Source organism: Nannobrachium achirus (genome assembly GCF_963921795.1).
Source record: "Nannobrachium achirus genome assembly, chromosome: 11".
Lineage (NCBI taxonomy): Eukaryota > Metazoa > Chordata > Actinopteri > Myctophiformes > Myctophidae > Nannobrachium > Nannobrachium achirus.
In genome coordinates this window covers 44,729,352-44,756,965 of record NC_137820.1, presented here as the reverse complement: position 1 = coordinate 44,756,965, position 27,614 = coordinate 44,729,352, and the positions used below count along the sequence as shown (strand labels likewise).

Sequence of the window (27,614 nt, the reverse complement as noted above, 5' to 3'; positions counted from 1 at the left end):
CTCTTAAAATGCTCTGGATAGACAATAACATTTATTGACGGAGGTGTGCCTAAGTTCTGTGAAATGTCTCAAAAGAGCAAGGGTATAGCAACTTTAACTTTTAATTTAGACCCTTGTGTTAACTCACCCAGGGCTTTTTTTTAGCCCTGGGTGCCAATGACGTCTTTGACGTCTTTTGTGTTTTTTGTATAGAAAAAAAAAAAAAAAACATTTCAAAAAAATTCAAAAATAAATCAAAATTCATGGGTGGCACATGAACCTTGGAGCCATTTTGGCATTGCAGGCCTTTTCAATGTCAAGTGCCAAACCTCAATGTCGGGCTGGAAAGGTGTAGTCAAACATGATTGTGCCTCCTGAAATACAATTGGAGGAGTAGGGCAATGGAGGTTCACGCTACCTTCACCAGTTCCCCACCCCAGTAGGCACCCGCAAACACTGACAATTATGTTTGTTGGAGTGCCTGGCCAAGATGGAGGCACCGCTGCCAGGAAATTAACCCGGGTCTCCACCGTGGTAGGTGGGTTTTACACCTACACCACCTAGAAGGCCTACTTTTTAAAACTGGGCCAGGTGGTCTATCCTAGCCTGATACTGTATGTATGCAAAAAAGAAAAAGAAAAGATTGCATCAATCAATTTCTTCTTTGTCTGCTCTAAAGATACATCAGGAACAAGTGAAATAAGATACAGAGGGCGGACTGCCCACACAATTTGTTAAGGGTCGTCATACCCAGGGGCGTCACACTGGGGGGGAAAGTGGGACTGAGTTACTAGGGCCCAAGGTGGAGGGGCCTTAGTTATTTTATACTTTAGCTATTGAAAAATAGCAGATATTCAAGCTCACAGCTGTGAGCTTGTAGATCTTCTATTTTTGAAAAGATGTGTGCAAATCTTTGAATATACTGTATGTATTTTCTAAGCGAAAAACTAAACTAAAATGTTGCTTCTGGGGGTCCCTGGAACTAAATATTTTGAGATGGGGGAAACATAGGTTTAAAAAAAAAAAAAAACCTTAGAAGGATTTAGAAGTCGTTTATAGAATCGTGTCAAAAATATTTAAAGACCTGCACAAATGTTCACGATTTAAAAAAAATAGCAGATCTACAAGCTCGCAGCGCAGCACTCGGTGCCGCGTTGTGAGCTTGTAGATCTTCTATTTTTCAATGGTTAAAGGGGAAGACCACCCATTTTCAATATTGAACTATGTCATTAATATACCTTAGAGGAGTTGTGTGGAAATAGAAAAAAAGTTCCCCCCCTTCTGTGTTGCCTAGAACAGGAAGATTGATTTTGGGGTTTGTATTGTAAAGTACAACGGTGTGATGTCATCACGTTGTACTTTACAATACAAACCCCAAAATGGGTGGTCTTCTCCCTTCAAAGCACAAAATAATGCATAATGCGTTCCCATTCATGGAGGGCCCACAGTGAATCCTTGTACCCCAGAATTTGGAGTGACACCCCTGGTCATACCGTATCTGGTCATACCGTATCACTATTCCATCTCTACGACAGATGGGCACTTCTAGTCGTACCGAAGCCACTTGGAAACAAAGGACTATAAAGTGAGGGTGTGTGTGTGTGCGGGCGCCGCGTCTCCAGCTGTGCAGAGATCACTTCGGCTTTCACTCAGAGTGGGAGAGCGCCGGGGCCTCGTCCGTGACCCCGCTCACATCAGAGTCGACTGCTCGTGTCCTCTGTGTGCGCTGACTTGTCGCGTAGGCTGCGTCGCTCTGTCACAAGACATGTCCTGCATTTGCAGCCGCCATCGCGGGCAGCGGAGACGCGAGCGTTTGTCAGTGGATCTGACACGCATGCCACTTCAGCGGGCGACTGACAGAGGGCCACGCCACACTGTCACTTCCATGGATCTACCGCCTGAGGATAAACATGGAGGCACACACATGAACACACACACACACACACGTACACACACTGACAAACACATACACGCAACCACTCAGGGACATTTGGGTAAACAGGGGCAGAGTCTCGGCTCCGAGCAGGACGATTGACTGGCAGACTCGCTGACTGACGGACCGGTCTGCGGAGGCCGGGGCTCCGTGTCACCGCCGCTCATTGAGACGATCACCAACTGTCACATCAAACATCCAGCACTCCTCACAGGAAGGCCCGCCCTCCTCTGCTGACATGATTCTTCACAAAGATATAACTGACTGACTGGCTCAAGTACATCTGTCCAAATTATATAAATTATACTGTACAGATACAAATAAATATATATATATATATATATATATATATATATATATTAATATATATATATATATATATATATATGAAAAAACTATTCCAAATATAACATAACATATATGCCTACTGTGGGGGGTGTGTGTGTGTGTGTGTGTGTGTGTGTGTGTGTGTGTGTGTGTGTATTAACAAGAAAATAATTAAATGTTGGGGGAAGTGCTGTAAATCCTTACAGATGATGTAACACAGCATCCAAATTACCTTTCAGGTTCTTTAGGTTTCCTTCCAGTACAAACCATGCTGGTTATGGACTTACAGTGACCTCTAAAGGCTAAATGGAGAAACTACATCCACAGAAATGGCTTTATAATGTTTTTGTATTGTTGGCATCCATGGCTATCTCAAGATTTGTTTCACATACTAAAGCAGTGGTCTCAACCTGTGGGTCGGGGTCCCAACATGATTTTTTTCTTTTTTTCACAAAATAACAGTAGACAATGTTACACTGATACACCAGTATGTGCGTGCAGGCCGGCACCAGATGAACCAGACTTCTCATAAGATGCCATGGAAAAGTGGTCACAGTGGACACAAAATGCTTGCCTCTTTCTTAATCTATTTGACAATTTGGCCAATGACCAGTTATGTTATAGTTTGTCAAAGCTTCCTATACCTTGAACACCAGTCTTCACTGCTCAACAAAGCAGCTCTGCATAGCAGCAGCATAGAGTTCCTAACTTAATAGGCTTACGTCTTGAGACTCGTCTTCTCTTGCGACTTTCTTGTGACTTCTGAAAAGACAAAAGATAAATTAAGTGTAGGTAGGCCTGCCGCCTACATATGGTCACATTTAGGAGAACATGTATGGGCCCTTGCCCTTGGCTGTATAGTAGCCCTACCCTTCACCAGAATCACCACCCAAACAGTCCATGTGGTTCCCTGCTTTGTACACTGTCAAAAGTTAAGGGGAAACCTTGAAAAGTAAACGTTTGAAAACCTGTGGTTTAAAGGACTGTATGAGCCATGATTAGAACAACCTATAGATTGAAAGAGTTTCACTCTGTTACAAAATATTATTCCACATGTTGTCCTTTCCAATATTATTACTGAATTTTAAAACAAAACGTTTAAATGTTCATAGTTAATAATGTTTACATACCTGCTGGCTACTGCAGTGTGGAGAGCTGGAGTTCCATCCGAAATGAACTAAACTGTGTGGTGTGGTGGATCCGTGATGACGTGTTCTTATGTTTGAATCATGTAGCCTACATCGGCCAGACATGTCCGTCAAACAGACCGGGCGGGTATGGCACCGTGTAGTTTCTTGAGCACTTCCTCTTTTTGCATTCTTCATATGGAATGGAAATGAAATAACGTTCAGCACATTGTCATACCTGCCACCCCTCCTGTTTTAGGAAGAATTCTCCTGTTATTTGACCATGTCTCCTGTTCCATAATGTACCCCAAAACAGGAGATTTTCACCCTTTTTCATATTTGTAAGTAGCCTTAGTAGGGCTAGTAGTTTTTTCTTACCATTTCTCATTTCACACTTTTTGTGTGACAAGTAGGCTAATGTGTCAAATACCCACTGATATGCAGCCACGGCCATTATAGTCCTACTGTAGTTCCTTGGCTATTTGATATGGGGGGGGGGGGGGGGGGGGTATTTGTTCTTTTTGTTGAAAGGTGTGAGATCTATCTCTCTCTCTAAAATAAAGGCGAAACACCTGAAAAAAGTGAGTCCCATCAAGGCGAAACACCCGGAGGGGGGAAAAAAACTCATGCAAATGAGGTCCAAGTCAGCCTAGAATCTCTCGATTACAGACAGATTGGCCTTCTAGAGGTCTGACTTGGATCTCATTTGCATGAGTTTTTTTTCCTCCGGGTGTTTCACCTTGATGGGACTCACTTTTCTCCAGGTGTTTCACCTTGATGGGACTCACTTTTCTCCGGGTGTTTCGCCTTGATGGGACTCACTTTTCTCCGGGTGTTTCGTCTTGATGGGACTCACTTTTCTCCGGGTGTTTCGCCTTGATGGGACTCACTTTTCTCCGGGTGTTTCGTCTTGATGGGACTCACTTTTCTCCGGGTGTTTCGTCTTGATGGGACTCACCTTTTTCCAGGTGTTCCGCCTTGATTTTGGGACTCACTTTCTGGGGATTTTTTGGTATTTTGGGACTCACTTTTCTCCGGGTGTTTCACCTTGATGGGACTCACTTTTCTCCGGGTGTTTCGCCTTGATTTGGGACTCACTTTTTGGGGGATTTTTGGGGATTTTGGGACTCACTTTTTTCCAGGTGTTTCGCCTTGATTTTGGGACTCACTTTTTGGGGGATTTTTGGGGATTTTGGGACTCACTTTTCTCCGGGTGTTTCACCTTGATGGGACTCACTTTTCTCAGGGTGTTTTGGGACTCACCTTTTTCCAGGTGTTTTGCCTTGATTTTGGGACTCACTTTTTGGGGGATTTTGGGACTCAGTTTTCTCCGGGTGTTTCGCTTGATGGGACTCACTTTTTTCCAGGTGTTTCGCCTTGATTTTGTGACTCACTTTTTTGGGGATTTTGGGATTCACTTTTCTCCGGGTGTTTCGCCTTGATGGGACTCACTTTTTTCCAGTTTTTTCGCCTTGATTTTGGGACATACTTTTTTGGGTCGGTGGGGGTGCACGGAACTCCACAACGAGGGTCTGGGGTTCCCCCCAAAACTTCTTAACAGAAATATAATATTTACCTGTGTTCTGTTACTTTTCTTTTTACATGTTTGATACTTTTATCAGGCTTGCTTTAGCGTGGGTACAATTTCAGCCTTAAAATGCCAAATGGTGTACAGATTTGATGCAAAGTAAGACATCTGACTTCTCACCTTTAAGTCATTACTTAAGTGAATATCTGTATGATCTTGCATGCATTGCCCACACACCCCGCCTTGACCATGGCCAGATTTGAACAAACAAGGTATTCTACTTCACAGACCTCATTACTAGTCCGCTGCGCCAGCACGGCGAGGTCATCTCACAATGCTTTCTGAACTGGTTTTGAAGTTATTCTGCTGGAAATCAGTCTTTAAAGTAAGATCTTCAATGGGGCTTGAACCCACAGCCTCTGTATCATTAGCTCAGTATCCTAACTCATTAAGCTACTTGTTGCTTGAAACATAATTGTCTTTTTTCATATTAGACGAACAACAAACAAATTGTGGGAATTTCTCCTGGAGGTGTCAAACTCCCAAAATTAACCACTGGAAATTACATCTACTATGTAAAGATTTTTCTGGGGTAGGACCCCCAGACCCCCCCTTAAAGGGTGGGGCCATTGCATGCCGTCATATACGCGTGATTCCTAAACCCACCAGGATTGAGTTAAAACCCGCCTCGCGGAAACGCGAGGACTTCCAGGAGTGGCTGAAATCCCTGCCTGACACATGGAGGGTGGATAATGTCAGAGGCATGAAGACTTGTACTTGAGAAAAGCCTGCATTTGCACAATGCACAACTATTAATTTCTCACTACAGTGCTCAAAATAAACTGTGCTAAAAAAAACTTGAAACTGACTGTGCTTAATAAAGTGAAAACTTTGTAACTTTGCTAAAGAGAAAAGCGTACTGAGAAAGCTATTAATTTGTCACTACTGTGCTCAAAATAAAAACTCTTACTGATTATCAGTTAAATTGTTGGTTTGGATATGGCTTTGGGCCTATTATGCTGCGTGTATTATTGTAATGGATCAGTAGGTAGTAGGTAGACTACTTTGCACTTGAGCGAGCAGCACTAACGTTCATGGGCACTTTCCACAAGCGTAGATTGGACGGGTTTTTGGGTTTTAATAACCCAAGGGCCCCCCCTAGTGTCGAAAATAAAAATTGTTTTTAATAGGCCTAAATAAAAGAATGGGCCCATATCTACATAAATTCATACTAGGATATTATATGTATTTTGTCATTTCCAATATATTAGGGGTCCCAGGGCCCTACTTTCCTAATCTGTGGGCGGTGGGCCCCCTCACAACAGTACAAATGCTTTTATTTTAGCATTATTGACTTGAGGAAGCGCCAGCTTTTTTTCCTCCCCTGCGCTGCAAGCTGGCTATCATCAACACAAACGCGTAGTAGGGGCTATGGCTACTTATATTTCCAGGACAATTTCAAAATAAACATGTTGAATGATCGATTGTATATGAAAAAAATAAAATAAAGGCTTTTGTTTTGAAATGCGCTTCTGTGCAGAGAGGAAATGGCTTTCATAGGAAGTCCCTTTACCTCTCTGTCTTCCGTGCGTATTATGGACTCATGGTGAAATGAACAACACACTACAGGCATAAGGAATAACACCAAGACAAGACCTTGAAGACCATGTAGGCTATAAAGGCATTACACATCGTCCTCTGCTCCTCTCATCCTAACTCAACACTTGACAATGGTGAGTCGTGACTCGTGGCTATATTATATTAGAGTTAGAGTAATGATGATGGAATGGATGCTAATGCTATGCTGCCTGCTGGCTAATGTACACTGTTGTGGCTAAGTGGCTTTATTGTTTATGTCGGACTTGAGTTTTGGTGCTATAATCAAATGGTTTGCGGATTCAGAATCACAAGAATCTTAGCTTTCAAATGGTATACAGCTTGCAAAGAAATAAACCGCGGAAACCCGAATAAAACGCGATCAAATCCGCGAAAAACCGCTTCGCGCGCGTGCGTGACCCCCCCCCCCCCCCCCCGCTTCGCGCGCGTGCGTGACCTGAACTTTATTTAAACCTAATTAATCACTGCTTGTTTTCCTCATGCTTTAACTAACAACAAACAACGATACAAACAAAATATATCAAGATGCAGTTGAATTTATTGCGACCGTCGCAGTTACTATCAAAACCTCCACCGGCTATCAGTCATTCAGTCAGTCAGTCTATCCGTCACGTCACGTCACGCCACGTCACGTCACACTTTTGCCCTGCTCATATCTCCGCCACTGTTGCCCCCATCCATGACACATTTTGCACACACACTCCTTTCTCACATGGCCCTCTTCTAGCAACACCAGGAGGCCGATTCTTGCAAAACACATTTTTGGACACTGCTCCTACAGATTTTGCCCTAAAATCATGCAAGGCGGAACATAGTAAAGTCATGTCATCAACATGGATCTGTCCCATTTCCCATATTCCCTCCTGATTGGCTACCATTGCCTTCTAAAGTTTGTGTATGCGACCTGACGGACACTTATCTCCCAATTAGGGAGTCTTACTGGTTTTAGTTTTTATATATATACCGTTTGTTATGCTGTTGCTTGTCTGGATTGTTTATATGGAGTAGTTAAGAGCACAATGGAAACAAGCCTCTGGCCATTTGGCTTCTGATGAATAAATAACAAGTTAAATAGCTCACTGTGTAAATACACCTACATGATCCGAAGGTCTTTCACAGAAATCGGACACTGTGTTCATGATTTCAGGCATTATGTTCAAAACGGAGCACTCCTGCAAACTTTGGAAGTCAATCTTATTAGCCAATCATTTCGTTTAATGACCATAGAAATACTGCCTACCGATTAGTGTGATGTTTGGAAAAAATCTGTAGGATTACAGTAAAAAAAAAAAAAAGAAAAAAAAAAACACCTGTGCAAAGTGAGCAGTGCTCAATTCGCATGGTATCAAACATGACGCACGTGCATATCTCCTTGTATGGGCCGTTCTGTCCGTGACATCAGCTGTGGTGTTGTCGGTCTCTGCGTAGTTTCTATGATGTCGGTCTTGTGTGATGTTAGTCTCGTACTACGGATATAGGGACATAGGGACAGACAAAGCCAGACGTAGGAGCGGTTAGCACCACTCTAAAATGGTCACCATAACAGGCCCAAGTGGAAAGTGTGGGGCAGAAGTTCTGTGTCTGAGTATTTTCGCTTCCATCAAGCCAACGGTTTTAGCTGTTCACAGACCTACAGACTAACGGTCTAACTAATAGTCTCGGCCATGCCATTGGCCTGGTGGAGACAATGAATGAACATGGTACTGTAGATCTAATGTATCTACAAGCTCACTACACAAATATTTTTTTACAGATCTACAATTGACATATCCTTTTTTTGGTTAATCTTTTTTTATATCTAAAATTATCCACAGACAAATGGAACCATTTCCACTTCTCAATATACTCCTTTGTTGCCTCTTTTGCTGGACAATATATATGATGAAATGCATCATTTATAAAATAATATAAAGTACATTGTCAGAAATGAGAGACTTAGCCCTTTACTGTTACAGAGTTACAGAGAACAACTGTCTTAGAATAGCTGATGATGGGGTGGCCATAACTGAATGATTATAAGATAACTGAATTATTACAGATTAGAGAGCCTTGGAAGTCGCAGGTTCGATCCCTGCAATGTGCAAGACACTTAATCCCTAAATCTTCCCAGGGATGCTGCCCAATGCCAAAATATTAGGAAAACATTTATGAAAATGCCAAAATGTTTACATTTTTCTTTTTTACAAATTAAAACTCACAGAGACATGAGATACAGATATCTTGTCTTCAATACATAATATTGAGTTAAGGCCCTTTTCCACCGGCAGCGATAACGATGACGATAGCCATAAAATATCACAGCGATAATTATGCCTTCACATTGATGTCCGATAAAGTTATCGGACATCAATGTGAAGAGGCGCCAATTAACAGCCGCTCGCGCAGAGCGCACCTTGAGCTGTTTGTCAGAGACCCAGTTCCATATCACTGTGAGTGTGATCTGAGTCATCTGACCACATCGTTGTTGATCCTAACGATGTAGTTGTCGGCTATCGTTGTCTTTATCGGTGTTGGGTGGATGCTGCCGATCCACTTCAATTGAAAACCCACTTTTTTTAAATTGTTATCGTCATCGTTATCGTTGCCGGTGGAAAAGAGCCTTTACACATGATTCAATGAATATTCACATTTAGATATTCTGTTTGATTGATTTTCTTTTTTATTCAATGACACATTGAATGAATGAATTACAATCTCCATGTCAACATCTGTAGGTAAACTCCTGCTGCATTTTAACTTAGCTGTTCTATGTCAATACTGAGGAAATGGTTTATTACAAAACCAACTTGATCTCTACAACTCTATGTGGACCATTATGGTGCTTCTTATGGTGCTACAGTAGGCCTACCTGTCATTTAGGGTGCTTCCTATGGTGCTTCCCTGTCATCTATGGCAGTGGTTCCCAAACCTTTTAGCTCGAGACCCAAAAGAGAAATTAGACACTTGCCCAGGAACCAAACTAGTGAAAACAGCAGATCACAAACCCAAGTAAACCGTCTGTTTTCAGTATTTGTTTTCTAATTTATGGATTTTTTTTTCAAACATTTTGTACTTTTACTTTTGGTACTTTAAGTATATTTTGATGCCAATACTTTCGTACTTTTACTCAATTCCAGACTTTTACTTTTACCAGAATATTTCTACATTGCAGTATTGATACTTTTACTTAAGTAAAACATTTGAGTACTTTTTCCACCACTGCTCAGTGCTCACCTGTCTCTCCTCTGCAGTGCTGGCAATACTCCTGTTAGCCTGGGATCAGTAGCATTTGGGGTTATTGATCCGGTCTGGAGTGGAAACAACCTACGTTACGTCATGTTGTAGTCATACCAGACGGACTACACTTTAGCCCAGGGGTCTTCAATGTTTTCAGTCCAAGGACCCCTTAGTTGAGAGAGAGATGAAGCAAGGACCCCCACAACCTGTTAATAGATTCCATATACTGTAGTTTCATCTTTTAACAGCACAATCATCTTTGTATTTTGGATTCTTGAACCGTCAATACTTAATAAACTTGACCTTTCACTCTGTACTTAGTCTCCCCCTTTTCCCCTCTACACCAAAGCTCTTTGCCGAAAATAGCCGATCTACAAGCTCACAATGCCTCGTGCTGCGGGGCGTTGTGAGCTTGTAGATCTGCTATTTTTGGCTAAAGTTCTCAGAATATGGACGCTAGGTTTCAAGTGGTTAATATAAAATTGTGGAAAAAAGTTTCTATCACACAAAGATTTGGAGGACCCCCTATAGTAACTCTGAGGACCCCCTAGGGGTCCCGGACCCCCTGTTGAAGACCCCTGCTTTAGCCGGAACTACCAAACCGGAAACAGTTTTAAACCAAAACAATTCCCTGCGCTCAAGGGCATAATTTTAGGGCCTACCCAATAATACCCTTGATGCAGTGTAGTTTGGCTTATTTTTTGAAGAGTTTGTTTATTGGTATATCGATCTTTTAGTCCAACTCGTAGCGACTGGCAAGACTTCACTTCTCGAGCATTTAAATAGGGATTGGGGAAACAAACAGGGGGGATCAAAACAAAGCGGCGCCGCTTCTTCTGCCTGTTGCCGGTTTAGGCCACGCCTAGACCGGATCACACGGCACGTTTAAAACGAATACCAGGCCTGGTGACGCGTGGTTAAGTGGTGCCAGTCAGAAATATAAAGTTAATGAAATGGAATGAATGTAAGTAATTGTATAGTTTGCCTTTAAGTTCATGTATACAAATGACTGTGAATATTCTTGGTATTAACCAACACTGTATAAAAATGGTACTGTAGCTGCAACTACAGAAAGCTAGTTCGTAGTTTGGGCAGGCCAGTGGACAGCCAGAGGAAGAGAGAGGGTGTAGCCCATATGTTACTTACCTCTTACCTGTTCGTTTAGACCTTTGCCTGTTGTTCTTGAAAGTATTATTTTGATTTGCCGATTTATTTGGACAGTTCGTTACAGTGAATATTATTGCACTGCCTGGTTGGTGTTAGGAGAGTATTTGGTGAGAAAAAAAAACAAAAGAAAAAAAACAATTGGTTCCATTTGTACATGCTGTGATTTAAAGTAAGGAGGAAGGAGGGAGGACTGGAGTAGAGACACTACACCAGTGGTTCTCAAACGTTTTTGTCACCCCTCTAAATAACTGTTTCATCCACGGCACCCCTGAATTACATTGATACTTTATAGTGCCTTACATTCATGTTATATTATGCTACAGTACGTAAATATGTAAACCTTTTCCCCCTATATACAGTATGTCACGAGATGAACTTGAGGGATTAGGACAGTTTTAAATAAGGTTATTTAACAGTGGTTAACCACTTGAACCCAGCATCCCTATTCTGGGTGGAACATTCCCCAAAAATAGCTGATCTAGAAGCTCATCAATGCGTCCCAGCTATTTTTGGTGAAGAGATTTGATTTAGATCAAATAGGAATGCACAAAGTACAGTGAAATTCAGGTCTGTTTAATTAAGTATAGAGGGTCAAAGTAGTGATAAAAGATAAATTCCAAATATTATCAACGGTTTTCTCCGAGGCACCCCTGGCCTCACGTCACAGCACCTACTTTCACAACCCTGCTCAAGACACAGGGAAAAGGAGAGTTTTAACATATCGAGCCCCAGATATGCAGTGCACTGTGCTCTGATCACTCAGCCTGGGATGTCTGAATTATAAACATGACATCGTACAGGTTTAAATTATGTAAATGGTTACGTAATGCAAACCCTTAAAAGGGAGTGAGGATGGGGTCGAGGACTGTTAGATAATAGAAGTGTTTTTACAGGAATACTTTTTGGCAAAACGGTGCTCTGTTGAAACAAGGAGACTTGACTGACTGCAGACCTCAGCTCACCTGTAGCAAAACATGTCCTTGAAGCAAAAAAGTCACTTAAATGTATACAGACTTAGAATCTCTGTAGGAAGAAGGGGAAACATTGTTAACACTGACATATTCTTCTATGACATATACTGTAGAGGTATGACTGCATAGTTTCAGCCCTATCCAAACACCTCTGACATCCATTATGAATTTAAGTTAAATAAAAAATAGGTACTTTGTTTGGTCTAGGCTACTGGCAGTGTGTACAAGAAATGTGGCACTGATCGGTCCAGCGCTTTGCAACATTGTGAAATATAGTATTCAAGGCAGCAATTCATTATAGTCTTTCTTTTTCTAAAGTTGTATTAGGGGTTTTTATGCCTTCATTTATTGGACAGCTTGTTGACAGGAAATGGGGAGCAAAGGCTGACGGGATCGGGACTCAAACCCGCGACTCGCTGACAGGCTACACTGAGCCTGCCCGCACCGCACCGCTACGTCTGTCTGTCTGTCGGTCTGCAGACCGACAGACAGACACTCACTCCAGGAGAAAGCTGATATATAATCTCACAACGTGTTGCTTCACAATGTATTGTGAGCTGGTAGATCTGCTAGGGACAGGGGGAGCAGTTTCCTTGAGCAGGCTAAATAAAAAAAACTGTTACTGTCATACTTAGTTTATAATAATGCAGTCTAAACATAAACAAACCGAAATACCGGTAAACAAAAACCTAATCGAGCAATTTAAACAACCGGTGGCAAGCAGTGTAAGGTTCAAAGACAATGCAGTGTAGGATAATTGCTGTAAATACTGTTTCTACCATAATTCTGTGGCCTGCGACAAATAATTATATACATACATGAATATAATGGTATAATTTTGTGCACTGTCAGTTATTGAGGTCCTTGAAAAGGGGGAAATAAATGTAAATATAAATGTCATACCGGTACACATTCCAAGGAAACATAAAATAAATTGTCCAGAACATTAGCTAATATGTTTAGTTTATCAATCTGTGGTAACCAGTTTCGCTGAGCTGGTTGAGTCATCACTGTGATGTCAGAACTGGTCAGCTATATCCATATATGGAATCAGTGAGGTCAGATGTAGAGGTACAGTTTTGACCAGCTCCATATAGAGATCTAGGTGATGATCCAGTCGTCTCCATGTATGGATATCCAGGATGTGATGAGGTCAGTGTTGTGATCTTCATATCCGGAGATCCAGGTGATGATAGTCAGCAGTCTTGATTTGCAAATTAATTCTGTCTTGGCCATTGGACATCAGGGATCTCCATATACTGTATGATTGCCAGATTATGCTGTCTTGTTCAACAATGTCAGAACAGGTTCAGCTAGTAGCCAGAGGCGTTACACACTGACTTACTGACGGACAGGATGTGTCGGTTTTCATATAAACTGCGACCTACGGTCAAAACAACAATAATCATAAGTGTCCTGTTCCTCCAGAAATAAGGTTAATGAATAAAACTGTTTCAATGCGACACCGTTGTGGTGATGTCAGGGTGACCTTCTGTTTGTTCTTCTTTGCGCCGTTTCTTCAAAACTGCGGGGCGGGATCAATCCAGCCAGAGAGCGATCAATCCAGCCAGAGACCTATGGGTTCATTGAGTTCCATTTCTAGAGTTGAATGAATACAGAGGGTTTGACAACAACAACAAAAAAGGTAACGGGCGTCTTTGAAAAATTGAAAAATAATAAATAAATAAAATCACTTTGTTAGACCAGTGGTTCTCAATATGTGGGTAAGGGCCGACAGTGAAGTGGCAATTTAAGGACTTTTAACTCATACTCTGCGATCCCCGTTGAAACCGGAGATTTCCCGCTGTACCACTCTGCGATGCCCGAGGAGCCCGAAGATTTAATTAGCTTTAATCATTATGAAACGATTAAAAGTATGATCGCTGTATATAGCCGCTTCAGAGACTTTAGGCCCGCCCCCTAACTGTATCCGGTCGTATTTCCCGTTTGGACCGGATCTAGGTTTCCATATCCGGTCTGACGTCCAATCGCAGCTCCGTTCGCATAGCTTTTCATTGTAAACAAGTGAGCTGACTGCATGGCCATAGAATGGTATTTTTTCACACGTTTTATTGTCTCCACCAGCCGAAGGCTGAGGGAGAGTATGTTTTCCCCTCCGTCCGTGCGTGCGTCCGTCCGTCCGTCCGTCCGTCCGTCCGTCCGTCCGTCCGTCCGTCCGTTGGCCCGATCGCTGCCAAAGTGAGCACACACATTCCCTGGATGCCAATCTAGAACCTCTGCCCTAAATTTTTTAAATGGGCCTTTTCTAGCGCCACCTAGTGGCCGATGTTCGCAAAACACATTTCTGTGCACTACTCTTACAGATTTTGTCCAAAAATCATACAAATCGGTAGGCAGTATCTCGACAGTCATGTGATCGACACGGATCTGTCCGATTTTGCATATTCCATCCTGATTGGCTAAGATTGGCTTCCAAAGTTTGTAGGATCGAGCCGTTTGGAACAAAATGCCTCAAATCACAAACGCAAAGTGCGATTATCATGAAATCGCGCACACACGTTCCCACTAGGCCGAGGAAGAAATGCCACTTATTTTTTTTTAAATCAGCCTCATGGTGGCGCTATAACAGGCCGATTTGTGGTTTTACCTATAACTCCACCGATCAGTTTCAAACTTTGCAAGCACACTCCCTAGAAGCTAAGGATAAACCTTTGCCCTGCATTTTTCACATAAGCCTTTTATAGCGCCACCTTTGGGCCGACTTATGTAAAACACATTTTTGGATATTACTCCTTGAGATTTTATCCAAAAATCACGCAAATCGGTACACAGTATCTCTATAGTCATGTGATCAAGTCCGATCCGTCTGATATTTCATATGCCATCCTGATTGGCTAATATTAGCTTCCAAAGTTTGCCTGGTGGAGACCTGTGCTCGGAAGAGCACTGCTTCTAGTTTTTATTTTGTAGCTGTTTGATTCCTCTACCCGCCTGGCATATGATCTGCGCACATATCGTCTGCTATGTGCGCGAACGTGTCCACGTGTTACCATAGCGCACAGCTGGCTTTTTCCAATGTTTTTTCATGTAAACACTGGCGGATAAGCAGGGATACAGCGTGGCAACGGATATGTCTATTTCAATGGGGGTTTTTTTATTCGAAAGCTGTCACCGAGTCTACACGTCTACTAGATGAGTCGCGCACATATTGTGCACGATGCGTGCGCGTGCCCACGTTAAAAGGTAAGGACAATTTGGCAGCTGCTTAGTACAGCTATGTTTAAAATGGCAACAAATGGCTTCTAGCGGAAGTGCTGCGTTTAGCGGACGTTACGTTCATGGGGTGCTAGTCTGTTTACATTCCCAAGTGAAAAAACTAAAATAGATTGTAGCTCTTAACACATCTACTGCCTTTTAATCTGAAGGGATGCTTGGTGCCGCGCCGTTTCCTCCGTAGGCCTCCGCTATTATTTTGAAGGGCCGGAAGGGGGTTGTTTTTGTTTTTTTGGATTATCACTTGACGGCAACGATTACGTCATCTAGTCACATGACAGTGTGGGTCCAGAAGGGAAACATGGCTGCGCCCAGCCGAGTCTATTGTTTACAGTATGCAGACCACCCTTTGTATAAAAATGTCTCTTTTGAGTAAATTAAGTCTCTTTATGGGCCTCTCAATGGATTTACTATGGAGGACGTTCACTTTGCATGCACGCCCGATGTGCGTTGTAAACAAATCGCGGACATTACCGATGTGGGCGGGACCGGAGCGACGTACAGTAAGTAATTATACTTTTACTGTAAATACAGTAAGATTCACAGTCCTCACCGTCAACGGCACCATGATTTTAACCCTTTCAATGACGGTGAGGATTGTCAACGGCAGCAGAACTGTTAATAGGTGTAATCGCCTGAATCAATGTTTTTGTTTGTATATTATTTATTGCGAGCGCAACCGACGGAACAGGAGACGTAGACCCGATTTTTTTCCAGCGGGGAATACTTTTGCAGGGACACCCCACTGTGAAAAAAATACAACTTCCGGGAAAATTCAGCCCCACCTCCTAGAACGGTCTCTGCCTCATATCCTGACCAGGCTTTTCTCCTCACAGATGAGTAAGCCTGGCTACGCGAGGCTAGAGAAGACCAGACGAGGGCCCTGACTTACTGAAAGAAAAAAAGTCCCGCACACTGTCTTCAAATGCAAATGCATCAGGTTATCTTAAGATAACCCCCAGGTTATCAAATGAACGGTTATGCTAATACACAGAAAAGTTGTTGTATACCCATGACATATTTTTCTGTGACAGTGTGCGGGTGTTCAAGTCATTCTGCCAGAGGTTCAAACATTTCCATATACAAATATATACTATTTATTCTGCAGAACTGCACGGTTAGGGGATATCTCGGGGTCTTCTCAAATGATTGTATTTAGAAAGACTTCTCATGAATCTGGGCCAAGATTTCTTAACAATAACTGCTTTATATGGGGTTCACTTCACTCTTAGGCATACTGTAGTTCTTATGACCCAATCTGATATAATTGGGTGTTGTACCACTATATTGCCAATAGGTGGCAATATGGCTTCATGCTTAGCATGGTGACAATTTAAGCATTCATCTGACTTCATCAGCTGATATGTTAATAAAGAATAAGCAATGCTAACCACCTGCTTCAACTGTTATCAGCCAATTAAATAGCCTGTATCGTATCGAGCCAGGTGATATTAATTCAGTCAAACAGTGTGAGGAGAGCCTTCCACAGGACCTTGGTTGAGGACCAGCTTGCTGTGTTATTTCCAGCTGCTCGTTAAATATATTTATACAGCATGAGGCCTTATAAATGTGAAATGTGATAACTCCTTATGAAGCTACAGGGAATTGTAGCCATCCACTCACTCCTATCTCTTAACATGATGTATAATGCAAGCGGTAATGCCTAATTTATGTTCCGTCACAGGACAGTGTTGCGCACCGGGAATAGCCGATCTACAAGCGCACAGTGACGTGCTGTGCGCTTGTAGATCGGCTATTTCCGGCGCGCGACACCACCATACAACCAAGTATAAATCGTGCTAGTATAAAGTATAGGCAGGCTACCCATATTTCAAGTCAAGAGCATCAAGTCCACAGTGCATGCCACTCCGTCTTACGCCCCTGGTGGCTCAGTCCAATGTCACAGCTGTTTAACTCCAGTAATGCTGGCCAATTAAGCATAGCCTTCTGGGAGTGACAAGCTTTGGAGAGCATGTTGGAGACTCCCAGTAGCTCTGGTTAGAGTTTTATTTTTTTTCTTCTTCATTTTTTGGCACTAGACATGAATGATTCATCTCCTTGAGATGGACCTCTTCTCAGCACCAGCTCGTTATGCTGTGTGCTGGTAATAGCTCACTGTACGAGACAAGAACATGTGTCACAGCTCCTAACGTATGCTTTTAATCATCATACGCACTGTCAGGTGTAAGTGTAGCCAAATTAATGGTTAATATACTGTACCGTATATGTATATACAGTATATATGCCTGTCATACTGTTTATGTATTTGAGGCATATTCACGTGCCCGTTACTGTAAGTATGCTTTTAATCCTCATACGCACTGTCAGGTGTAAGTGTAGACAAATTAATGGTTAATATACTGTATCTATGTATGTCTGTCGTACTGTGTGTATTTGAGGCGTATTCACGTGTCTGTTACTGTAAATAAACTGGATTTATTCAGTCTGTGGCGGCATTAAGTCGACTACTTGATCGTGTAAATAAAGAGCAGCCTCAGCTATTTGCATTTGATGATGAAAGATAGTGTGAACTTTAAAGACGGGAGATCTGTCGATTGCAAACACGGACTCATGCAGGATGCATTTGAACAAGATTGGATCCCAGCTATTATCAAAGATATTCATTTTATTCAAAAGCAAATAGATAAAATACAAATGAAGCAAGTCGTCTTTTCTTCACATAAATTATTTCATGATGACGGTCATTGATGACAAAAGGAGAAAAATAAGAAACCAGCTCTTTCAGAGGAATTACATGAGCACTCTGTCTTATGAATGTTTTCAGATAATGAATAGTTTTGACAGAGGGCGCTTCCAAAAGTGCATCGTGTGGAATATATACTATACAGTGCAATGTCAGGTAAACACATCACATCAGTTCATTCATTGGTAAACATCTTTTATATCAAAGAGCTGAAAAGTCCCATCGATACAGAACATTTAGAGCAAACTTTAGAGCGCACGCACACACGCACAAACACACACACACACACACACACACACACACACACACACACACACACACACACACACACACACACACACACTCAGCGAGTTCAGCAAGCTCAGAGTATTTCCCATTTAATTGTCTCCCTTTGGATTTCTCAGCCATGTGATCAATGTTGCTTTTCCATAACTGTCCATGAGCAGCAGTCTTATAAGCATGATTTATACTTTTTCCTACGACGGCGTGGCGCACTGTATACCTACAAGCTCACACCGCATCGCTGATGCCACGCGTCGTGAGGTTGTACATTGTCTATTTCCGCTGCGCACTGCGGCCGTACGAGGGAGCATAAATCGCGGCCTTACCCACTCTTCTCGCAGTTGGGCTGCCCGCGGCTCTCCTTCAGTTTGTCCCGCTGGCCCTCTGCAGTATTGGAGTGGCTCGCGGGTTCTCCCCTCAGCTCGCTAACGACAGCCCGGAGGGTTCTGAACCGGTCCAGTCGGGGGCTCTCCTGCTCACCCCGTAGCCTGACCTCCGACCCCTGGGCCTCGGCGGCAGTGAGGGAGCTGAGGGAGCGCACGGCCGCCAGGCCGCCGCACCGCTGCTTCCCGGAGTGGCGCTGCCGCGGCGTGGTCATGGTGCCGGCGGCCTGCCCCTCCCCCGGCTGCTCCGTGTCCCTGATGACCTCGCACAGGTAGCGGGCCAGGTCCTGGCTGGAGAAGGACAGGCTCTTGTGGGAGCGGCGGAAGGTCAGAGGGGAGGGCAGGCTGTCCGTCTGCGAGGGGGGCCGGGCCAGCCGCAGGGCGATGGCCGCGCTGCCCGCCCCGTTGCTGCCGGCCGCCCCGCCCTTCTGGCTGCGCTCCTGCGGCGGCTTGGCCTGGGGGCAGGAGATGATGCATTGTGGGTAGCTGTAGCGAAGCGACTGCGCCGGGCTGGGCTGGAGGGAGCGCTGGAGTTCCACCATGTTGAAGGCATTCTGGAGAGAGAGAGAGAGAGAGAGAGAGAGAGAGAGAGAGAGAGAGAGAGAGAGAGAGAGAGAGAGAGAGAGAACACAGGAAGATAGAGACGGTGGTGAAGGTGTTTCCATGGATGATTGCTCTATTGAACATACTGTAATAGATTAACAGGCACACAGCCATATGTGCTAGAACAATATGTTCTCAGCTTTCGTCTTTGACATGGAATGAGGCTCATTGTCTGATGAAGAGCCACTGGAGGAAGATATGTTGGCAACAACATTGCCATTGATTGAACAAGTAATTAATTATCTGATTGTAGGTGAGGGAAACTGCTATTAGCAGCACTATTAAAGCAAATAGAGGCATTAACTAGCTATTGGTTAATTTCCAGTATTGACTCCCATCCCAGATCTCCTGGGAACCTACTTTTGATTTCAAGGCCATTTTCCTGTTTGGCAGCTGCATGAGCATTATCAAATGACTAATCAACTAATTCTGACAAAAACAAATATATGAATAGATACAAGTTGTCATATGACAGGATACTGTGGCAGAGATATCAGCTCACAACCTGAGTCGATGAAACGTGTTATGGGCTTGTAGATGTACATTGTTTTGTTCATATTGACAAAACAGCAGGCACGTGCAGAGGCTTTAGGTGCTTGGGCACCTTCCCTTTTGCCTGAAATTGCCTTTTTGCCAAAAAATGGCCTGCCCAACGTCCGTGGCCCATATCAGGACGAACATTTGACAAAATGATTATAGTTTCACTATAATAATTATTATATTTATAATTATAACTTAAATGAGCTGGCTGACATTAGTCAGTTTTAGTTTCACCTGATGCAGAGATTTCAAGTGCCCTCCCACAAACAACCTTCTTTGAGACGGCAAGAATTTCTAACAACATTTCTGGTGTGAAATGGCACGAGGGACCCCCACAAAAAGACCACCAAACGCAGAAGTGCCCTTTAGTGAGGTTTGAGCACCTGCCCACTCAGTGCTCTCTGCACTGCCCTGCAAAACAGGGACGCCAGGTTGAAAGTGGTTATGTTCTAATATAGCCTATGTGAAATAGAATGTATGACTTAGTGGACAATGTTTTCAGTTTTATCTTCACATGACAGCATATACTGTATATATGTGTGTGTGTGTGTGTGTGTGTGTGTGTGTGTGTGTGTGTGTGTGTGTGTGTGTGTGTGTGTGTGTGTGTGTGTGTGTGTGTGTGTGTGTGTGTGTGCGTGTGCGCATGGCTGCAAATGTGACAGTGAAAAGTGAATGCGCACACCGCACATCATTTTTGCACTCTGAGTGCGTGGAGTTAAAAGGGTCATTTATTTACACTCTGGAGGTTAAACTGGCTGCTGTGTGTTGGTACCTGGTCCTGCTCGCCTCCTCCCTCTTCATCATAGTTGAGCACATTTTCTCGGATGTCCTCCCACTCGCCGTGGTGCGCCGACACGTGGTACACGCCCTCCTTCAGGCCCTTGTGTCTCCTCCAGCAGGAGTACAAGAACAGGCCCAGCATCAGCACTGGGGGGCGCCAGAGAGCAGGTTAGCACAGGGGTTAGGTGAGGGGTTCAAAGCTATAAATGTATTTTCTCTTTTCTTTCTCCACTTGGGAGTGAATTAATCACAAAGTGTGAGTAGAGCGTAATGTCATGGATAATGACATATAGGTACAACCACTGTAGCTTTTTTTTGGTTGCTGTCTTTTCCTTTTACAATTTAATAATCCACCCCCATAGATCCAGTACTGTGACAAGAATAATACCCTTTGAAGTACTTCAACCCGGCATGATAATAGCTAACGGTGCCGTATGGGAGCTTCCGCCAGACTGCTCTACCTCTCCCCCCTGCCCCTGCAAGAGCCATTAGTACCACCGGCTGCACAGTTAGGACATACTAATGGAACATAGACTGAAACAAAGGCGCAACCTTTTGCACCTATTCCCTTTGATGCCGGGCTCTCCATTTCCTGTCCTATACCGAAAGACCACGGTTCCTCTGAAACCTATTAACCGGATGTGCACTTCTCCCCGGCTTAAACACAAAGCCTCTGGGTGGTGGGGGAGCCGCCGGCAGAGGGATGGCGCGCCAAGCAAAGCAGTAGCACAGAGGAATGCTCCTTAAAGCATCCACATCAATCACAGCTATTGTGTGCTAAATTATACAACATGCTGGACTGACCTTTAAAGTCCATTAATCTCAACCAATATTTTTCTCCCATCTGCCATCCCTCTATCGCTCGCTCTCGCTCTCTCTCTCTCTCTCTCTCTCTCTCTCTCTCTCTCTCTCTTTCCCATCCCTTTCTCTCTCTCTTCTTGTTCTCACTTTGCTTTCATTCTCGTTATCTCTTTAATTTGGAATTCCTCTGTCTTCCTCGTTCTGTTGCATTGGACGATCTGGGCCTCTCTCCCCCAGCTCCCCTCCCTGGCTCCGGTTCGCTCTCTCTTTTTCTGCAACCTAGTTAAGTCTCCTCGTCTGTTTCTGAGTCCCCGCCTGGCCCCTGGTTTCTGCTTTGGCTTTAGTTTTTAGTTTTTTTTTTATCATCTCTCCTGCTAGATGAGATCTATTATGCATCTCCTTAGTATCCGATTCTTTGGTAACACTTGGCACACGCATAATTGAAGAGATTTCATAGCAGCAGATGGAAAAACAACTCTTTGAGACTGAAACACACGTCAAACTGTTACAGCGATGTAAATTTTCTGATAATAATCAGTGGAGCTATTTTAGGGTGTGACTTTGCAAGAGTCTCACTCTCTCTGTGTATGTGTCTGTCTGTCTGTCTGTCTGTCACAGAAGTACCTCCACTAATTAAGTACATTTACTTAAGTACAGTTTTGAGGTATTTGTAAAACTTTAGTTACTAGTTACTTTGCAGATATAAATTGTAATATTGCAAAACATACATAAACCACTTTACCCCTATTTTATACCAAGGCTATTTGAAAATACCCAATCGTGATGTGACGCGTTGTGAGCTTGTAGATCTGCTATTTTCAAAATGTCTTTTTACTTATTTTGATGCCAACACTTTCATACTTTTACTCAAGTACATTTTGAATTCCGGACTTGTACTTGTAACAGAGTACTTCTACATTGCGGTATTGATACTGTTACTTGCATGCCCCCTGTAATCACCCCTGTCACTCATGCAAAACACGACTTGTAGATTTCGAGAACCACGTGGGAGTGGTGTGGCTTGGGTGCATCTCTCCATTCCGACATGTCTCCTTTCCGACAGACACTAACCCTATCTCTTACCCTAACCTTAACCTCTGTGGAAGTGTTGCCACTCTGACAATAAGAAGTCACTGTCAGAGTGGCGACATGTCAGAATGGAGAGAGCCCCCCCTGTGGCTTCAATGTGGATCTGGGACTGCATGTAACCAGCCTGTTTACTGCAGTCACCTAGAAAAGTGGTTTTCAACCTGTGACCCAGGGGGGGTCCCCAAATTATTTTGGGGGTCCCCAGAATCTGGGGCCCAGATGATTAACTTAAAGTGCAACGCTGTTTTCTCACTCAACAGTAAACAAACCAACATGAAGTGTAAGTGTATAGAAGGTATATGCACATTTCCTAAGTGACAATTTAAGGACTTTTTTTAACACCTCTAAAATGACAAATTAAACATTGGCCAAATTGTGAAATATTAGAGGTAGAATTTTGAAAATAGCCGATCTACATGATCACAACACCTCGCAGCGTTGAGAGCATGTAGATCTGCTATTTTCACAATGGAACCGTGTTATACAAAATGTAATACCTCAACTCTTAGTGCTCGCCAGGAAGGGGGGGTCGCGGCATGAAAAGGTTGAGAACCACTGATCTATAACAAATGATGCACGATTCCAAATTTGAACCAGTGGTGGAAAAATTAATGTGTTACGTATGTAAAAGTATCAATACTGCAATGTAGAAACACTGTTAGGGCACGGTCACACCAAAGTATGGTTGCCAGCTGATAGCGGATTCTTCCAATGCATTTCAATGGGAACAGAGCTGACTTTTTGAATCCGCTCCATTCCTGTTGAAATGCATTGGCAGAATCCGCTTATCAGCTATCATTTTAGCATAAATGTGTATTATCTTATGCTGTTCACATTAATGACTAATAAAGTATTCAATCAATGTCCACACATGCATACACACACCCACAACCACAACAATTCTCTTATAGACAACCAGCCTCCTGCAGAGCCACGGTTAAAAACCACACATTCAAAATAAATGGTTATGAAACAGCATGTTATTTCCCATAACAAAATACACAAGGCTGCAACAACAGCTGTCAGGGTATGTGTGCCACAAGGCATGCTGGGAAGCCCATCCTCTGTCCAATGCCACCCTGCTGCGATGCTACTATAATGTCTATTTACCCCTGAGGAATGCTGCACAGTAACTGCTGTTTACTAACGTTTGATTTTTCTCTCTCTTTTTCTTTCTTTTTTTCTGTCTTCCTTTCTTTCTTTCTGTCCTCTCTTAAGCCTGACTTACACTTATTTTCCTGCCGGTGTTGCATGCCTTAAATATCAGATATACAAGCTCACAACGCATCACATTCGCGGCGCATTGTGAGCTTGCAGATCTGCTATTTGCTGTGCAAGGCACCGGCACGCAACCAAGAATAACTGAGGCCTTTTAAGCAGAGAGGAGAGCGAGACTCAAAGCGTTCCTCTTGCCTCCTCATCATGGGGTCGAGACAGAGCTGTATCGATCAGCTGACCTGAACCCAGATCCCCACTGAGCCGCAGCGACTCGGCAAAAACGTCAAAAAGAATGGTGGATGAGGCGAGTGCCGGTGCCAGCCAGCGGTGGGCCGGCCCTCCCGCTCGCCTCCAGTATTACCTGCTACTGAGCGCCGTCTGCCTCCACTCACCTCCTCCGCCCATGACGCCACCCGAGCTCCTGTCAAACACAGACAGCTCTATACTCTAGTCTAGCTCCATACACAGTGCAGAGAGGGCCGTAGCGGAGATTTTTATCATTGATTTAACCTTACCTCAATACACAACCACGTAGAGATAGACACTCTACTCCTTGGGGTGTTTGTCACTGTATACTTGAACTTAACATTTACCTAGGCTATAACTACTAGCAGCATTGAGCGCCACTCTACGCTCGGGGAGCAATTAGGAGTGAAGAGAGTCTTAGGGTTAAGAGTCTTGTCTCAGGGACAAACATGGACACATTGCTGGCCTGGCCTGGAATCCTACCTGGGACAACCAGGGCCTCTGGCTTCCCAGGCGGGCTCACTAACCACTCAGTAATGGCTGCTCCCATATATGACATGTATGTATGTATCATACACCACTGGTTCTCCATGGCATCCTTACAGGTGGTCCATGGTAAAATGTTTTAAAAATAATTTCCCTTTTTTTTTGGGGGGGAAAAAGCTTGAAATCAAATGTTGACTGTTAAGAGCTTGATATACTTCATTGTGAACAGACTAGTGGCACTTACCGAAAATAACCGATCTACACGCTCAGATCGTGTTGCTGCTCATCATGTCGTGGGCTTGTAGGTCGTTTATTTTAGGTGCGCAACCATGTATGAATATAGATTTAAGATCATTAATGTTAAATCTTAAGAAGTGTTAATAAAAGCAAATGATTGTTATAACTCCTTAATATTATTCTAAAAAGATATATATTGTTGTGGGAGGTGGGGTGGGGCGGTACTTCAGGATTGTTTAACATATGATAGTAGTTCAAAAAAGTTTGAGAACCACTAAAATACACAAGTTGAAGACAAGTCCATGCAACTGGGAAAAAACTCGACAGAAGCGCATTCACACTCATGGTACGCAGCTCACCCCTACATCCTAAAACCCATGGTTCATCTAACTCAGAGAGCGTACAAATGTAACCAAATGGATCCGTACGGGTCCATTTGGTTACATTCGCACGCTCTCTGGAGTTAGATTAGCACTCACATGGGCCCTATTATGATCCAGGTCTTATGCCTTAACTTCTTTACCTTTTTTTCACTATTTTGAAAAACATTTTTAAATACTTCAAATGCTGATCTACATCTGCACGTTGTGAACTTGCAGATCAGCTATTTGAAATATTTAAAAAACAAAAACAAAATAGTAAAAGAAGGCAAAGAAGTTAAGGCATAAGGCATAAGACCTGGATCATAATAGGGCCCACAGTTTCACTGCGTAGGAGCTGTGCACTATAGCGCCTGCCGCCTGCAGCAGCTGTTGACTGGTGTTGCGTGTGCAGCCGCGTGCAGCTGGATATTAGATCAATATCAATCATGGCGGAGAACAAACATTGCACTCATTCATCAATCCATAACGCTGCCACCTTGCAGCGCTCCTGCCCACCGTGATGAGCAGGGTGTTATGGGGTTAACCCATTTAGGCCTAAAGTGCCGCGCTGCGAGCTTGTAGATCTGCTATTTTTGAAAAATCGTGAAAATTAGAATTTTTGACCCGATTCTATAAGTGTCTTTTGAATCCTTCTAAGATTTTTGGAAAAAAACCTATGTTTCTATGTCAGCAATCTGGCCAGCCATCGTCAAAGAAATGGTCCTTTTCACTTTAATGGAGCTCAGTTAGTCTGTTCTTGAGAGACTACTATGTCAGTGGTTCTCAAACTTTTTCATGTGAAGGACCCCCAAAATGATATGTATTTGGCCACGGACCCCCATCTCAAAATATCTAGTTCCAGGGACCACCCAGAAGCAAGATTTGAGTTACAAACGTTCGCTTTGAAAATACATTATATTCAAAGATTTGCACACATTTTCACGACTTTTTCAAAAATAGCAGATCTACAAGCTCGCAGCGCGGCACTCGGTGCCGCGCTGTGAGCTTGTATATCTGCTATTTTTCACTGGTTAAAGCAGTCAATAAGTCTAGGCCTAAATGGGTTTTAAGACAGCCCTGGAACAGACTGGGCACGCAGCGAGAATGGACACGCAGGGAATAGCTTTCAGGATAGCTTTGGGAGAAAGTCACATTAGCATTGAGCGGAGGTTAATTGCTACGGTAAAGCGAGATTGGAGGGAGTGAAATGTCAAGCAGAGAAATGGCATGAAATATTGAGAGGTGTCGGAGGGACAAAGACACAAGGAGAACGGCACATGATGATGATGAGACACAGACGAGACATTTGAGGAATGATTTATTTATCGTCCTTTTTTTCCAAAACAAAACAAAGATAGGCACTTCAAATGATCTGTATACAAAAAAAAAATGTACCCCCCACCCCCGTAATTGGAAAATGGATACCACAATCCAATGTCATAATAAACAGTGTGACCCTTCAGACATATTCAAGAGGACTAATGATGCACAGTCACACGTCATCTCGTGCTGAACTGGCACAATCTGGCTGCTCTGTGATGGCTTGTGTAAAACTCAATAATGGATGATCATTTTAACTTTTAATGGAGGCTGAGCCCGAGTACGAGTCCCATTTTAATTTAGCGCCCAGCCGGCAGTCCTGCACAATGCAATGTGTGAGCAGTGTGTGTGTGTGTGTGTGTGTGTGTGTGTGTGTGTGTGTGTGTGTGTGTGTGTGTGTGTGTGTGTGTGTGTGTGTGTGTGTGTGTGTGTGTGTGTGTGTGTGTGTGTGTGTGTGTGTGTGTGTGTGTGTGTGTGTGTGTGTGTGTGTGTGTGTGCGTGCGTGCGTGCGTGCGTGCGTGCGTGCGTGCGTGCGTGCGTGCGTGCGTGCGTGCGTGCGTGTGTGAGAGAGAGAGAGAGTGTGAGAGAATGAGAGAAGTGAAAGAGAGAGAGAGACCGAGTGTGTATTAATAGTAGAACAAAATGATATCTCATCACAACAACAATAAATAAATAATTGACTGTTCATTAGAATCCACAGAGTCGGAGTGATGTTAGTTCGAGGGCCAGCCATTCATCACATCAAAGTTCTGGTTTGTAAAGTTCTCCCACCTTGTTAGAAGTTGGAGGGAAGTCATTTCATGAGCTGTGAAAATGTAATAACAGTCTGCAAGAGGCCTCCATTTCCAATCCGAATTATATAACAGATTAGTTGGTGACTCTTCGTAAAAAAGGTGAAAAGCTTGAGCCTTGAATATATACCACCTCATCAGCGACAGTGGGCAAACCAGTACAGCACCTCGGATGACTGTGGCCTCCTTTTATTTTGCATGCGACGACACATGAATTTTCATGAATGATGCCCCTGCCACAAGCTTTATCATCTTTGAATTCATTATCAAATATTGAAGACCGCTTTATCAGTTTCACTCAGGGACCCAAAGTGTCAGAATAACTGATGTCGCAATACTAGCCACACACCCGGGGGGAATGTTGAGTCAGTTATGGAGGCAGGGACAGTGCAGTATTGAATCGCCCAAGCGTTTTATAAGCCTGCCTGTGACAGAGAGACTCATAAAGGCTAGCGTGGCCCCACGGAGGGAAGGTGGGAGCTTCAGACTTTACAACGCGCAAGACGCAAACACTCATGTAAGGTGAAAAGCGCGGGCGCACACACACACACACACACACGCGTGCGCACACACACGTGCGCACACACGCACGCACACACACACACACACACACACACACACACACACACGTGTGTTGGCGTGTGTGTGTTTGTGTGGGTTTCGCATCGTCAGC

At 43.6% G+C, this 27,614-nt stretch overlaps 1 protein-coding gene across 2 annotated transcripts in view; it reads right to left on the bottom strand.

The window, feature by feature from the left end:
* Positions 1 to 17,770: 17,770 nt before the first annotated feature.
* The window catches only part of LOC308294749 (neural-cadherin-like), a 209,214-nt gene continuing 199,370 nt past the window's right edge, over positions 17,771 to 27,614 (bottom strand). For both annotated transcript variants that reach the window (XM_080737570.1, XM_080737571.1), the window contains 2 exons: positions 20,384 to 20,538; positions 17,771 to 19,022 (listed from right to left, as the gene is read on the bottom strand). In XM_080737570.1, the coding sequence (XP_080593696.1) occupies positions 18,408 to 19,022; positions 20,384 to 20,538 (770 nt within the window). In that variant the 3' untranslated portion in view covers positions 17,771 to 18,407. The remainder of the gene's footprint in view (positions 19,023 to 20,383; positions 20,539 to 27,614) is intronic.